The sequence below is a fragment of the Rutidosis leptorrhynchoides genome, chromosome 4 (genome assembly GCF_046630445.1).
Source record: "Rutidosis leptorrhynchoides isolate AG116_Rl617_1_P2 chromosome 4, CSIRO_AGI_Rlap_v1, whole genome shotgun sequence".
Classification (NCBI taxonomy): domain Eukaryota; kingdom Viridiplantae; phylum Streptophyta; class Magnoliopsida; order Asterales; family Asteraceae; genus Rutidosis; species Rutidosis leptorrhynchoides.
The window spans coordinates 501,784,484-501,786,750 of record NC_092336.1 but is presented as its reverse complement, the minus strand read 5'-3'; the positions used below and the strand labels follow the sequence as shown (position 1 = coordinate 501,786,750).

Genomic DNA, 2,267 nt, shown 5'->3' with positions numbered 1-2,267 from the left:
AATGTCAGTAGATGTGGAATTAATTAGAATAGTCTCTTACAGACTAGCCATGTACATCTCTGCTTGCTATGAACCACAAAGGCTTGCAAATAGGTAATTGATAGCTCATTGTTTTAGGTTTTGTTGTTGTTTGATGCCCAAAATTTAACTCATCTTTATAGAGTTGTCGTGCAACGCACAGATTCACCTACAATAATGCTTGTGATATTTTCTTTATCATATCGTTAATTGATATAACATTTTACGATTCAAGTTTGTTTGTTGATGAGTTCCCGTGCAACGCACGGGCTCTTAAATCTAAGTCAACGTACAAAATATAGAAAATGCTTGTTACTGTGATAGCCTAATGGGTGATAGAGCCATATCTTCCTTTATTAGAAATAAACTTGTCCTTACTAACAGGCCCATTTGATGGTAAACATAAGAGGAATGGAAAGACCGGCCCATTTTACAGTTAAAAGCCCAGTAGTAAAATCCGTATATAAACCCAACTGCCACCATCACACAATCCTCCGGCGAGAGATAACCAAACAAGCAAAAATAAAATCATCTCTCTCTCCCCCATCTCTACCTTTTCTTGATCAATTTCATTGATCTTTAATTCCTGAATCTAAAACCACACCACATAATTATCTCAGAAATGGAAATCACTACTAGCAACAGCAACATGGATGATGCAGTAGTTGTAGTACCCGAAGAGATCACAAAAATTCTTGAGATCAACTTGATCTCCGCCCAAAATTTAAAAATCCCTTCTTCTGCAATTACAATGATGCGACGTCGTATGCGCACCTACACGCTCGCGTGGGTCGATCCGAACAACAAGCTTCGCAGCAATCTCGATTTAATCGGTGGGGAAAATCCTACGTGGAATGATAAATTCATTTTCCGCGTTTCTCAAGACTTCATCGACGGTGACACGTCAGCTGTTCAATTCCAAATCTACGCCGTAGGATTAATTCGAGATTACTTCATCGGAACCGTTCGTTATATTTTAAGTAGCAGCCCTATTTCGTCACGATCGGGTGACGTCAGCGGAATTCCAGGTTTCTCGGCTCTTCACATTCGTCGTCCTTCCGGTAGAGTTCACGGCGTTTTAAATATCGCTGCGACGGTTTACAACAGTTCCGATTTTCCGTCGTTGATCGGAATTAATACGATTTGTTTTCGTGATCTGATCGGAAAAAATAACGGGAGTGATTATAAGTTCGGTGAATGGCAATTGTCACGGTTTATTAATCATTTCAAAGGATATAAACGGAACGAACAAAAGGAATCAGTATCTGAAGCGGATGAATCTTGTGAAGATTCGGTTTATTTCTCCGATGGAACCGACAAAACGACGTCGTCGTCATCGTCTTGCACTACAATTACGGCGTTTAGGGACGGTAATACAGTTGGATCGAATCTTTTGGTGGCGGGAAAGAGAGATTTGAAATCGGAGGGTGGTGGTTTGTTGCGTGGGTTAATGATTTCCCAGTTGAAGTGTGGACGGTTGGATCAGAAGCTTCCGTTTGTTAAAAAATAGATCTGCAATTGGACGGTTGAGATTAGCGGTGGCCGTCCATAGTATATTTTTCTTTTACTGTACGGAGGCCCTGAAAAAAATATGTATGCATGTGAATTTTTTTTTGGCAAATAGATGGTTTTTTCATCAGTTTTTCGTGAGTTATGCTTCTCTTGAGTTATACTCCGTATAATGACGTAAATGTTGTCCATTCGTTATTAGTTTTATTTTGCATACAAAAATGAATGATATCACTGTACTAGTTTTATTTTAACGATATATCTGTAAGTAAATATTTATCCTCCTACTCTATCAAATCATATGAAAGAGATTTAAGACGTATTTATATTTATATTTATAAGATTAGGAGGATTTAACATCAAAATCATTTTCTAATAACTAATTTCGTACACTATCATTTTTAATTTTTTAATAATAATGAAATCTATAAGTTCTATTAAATTCCTAAAATGATGACATCATAAATAAGTTTTTTCCTTCATTAAAAAAAATCAAAAACGAAAAAGAAAAATTTAGAGACCATGTACATGATGTCATAATTCTTAATTAATTTAAAATTATATAATTAAAGAAATCTTTTATTAAAGGAAATACTAATTTTTCACATTTACAAATTTTAAAGCATATTGTACAACCTTTATATAATAATTGTATTTTAATTATTCTAAAAAAATTTCAAAAGGCATTTATTATTATTACTAATAATTATTATTAAAAATATAAATACTCAACTTTGAGC

The 2,267-nt window shown here is 34.8% G+C and overlaps 1 protein-coding gene across 1 annotated transcript; it reads left to right on the top strand.

Moving 5' to 3' along the window:
- Window positions 1-640: 640 nt before the first annotated feature.
- LOC139842438 (uncharacterized) lies at window positions 641-1,528 on the top strand. The gene has a single exon (XM_071832576.1). The coding sequence runs from the start codon at window positions 641-643 to the stop codon at window positions 1,526-1,528; it is 888 nt and encodes a 295-aa protein (XP_071688677.1).
- The last annotated feature ends 739 nt before the right edge of the window (window positions 1,529-2,267 follow it).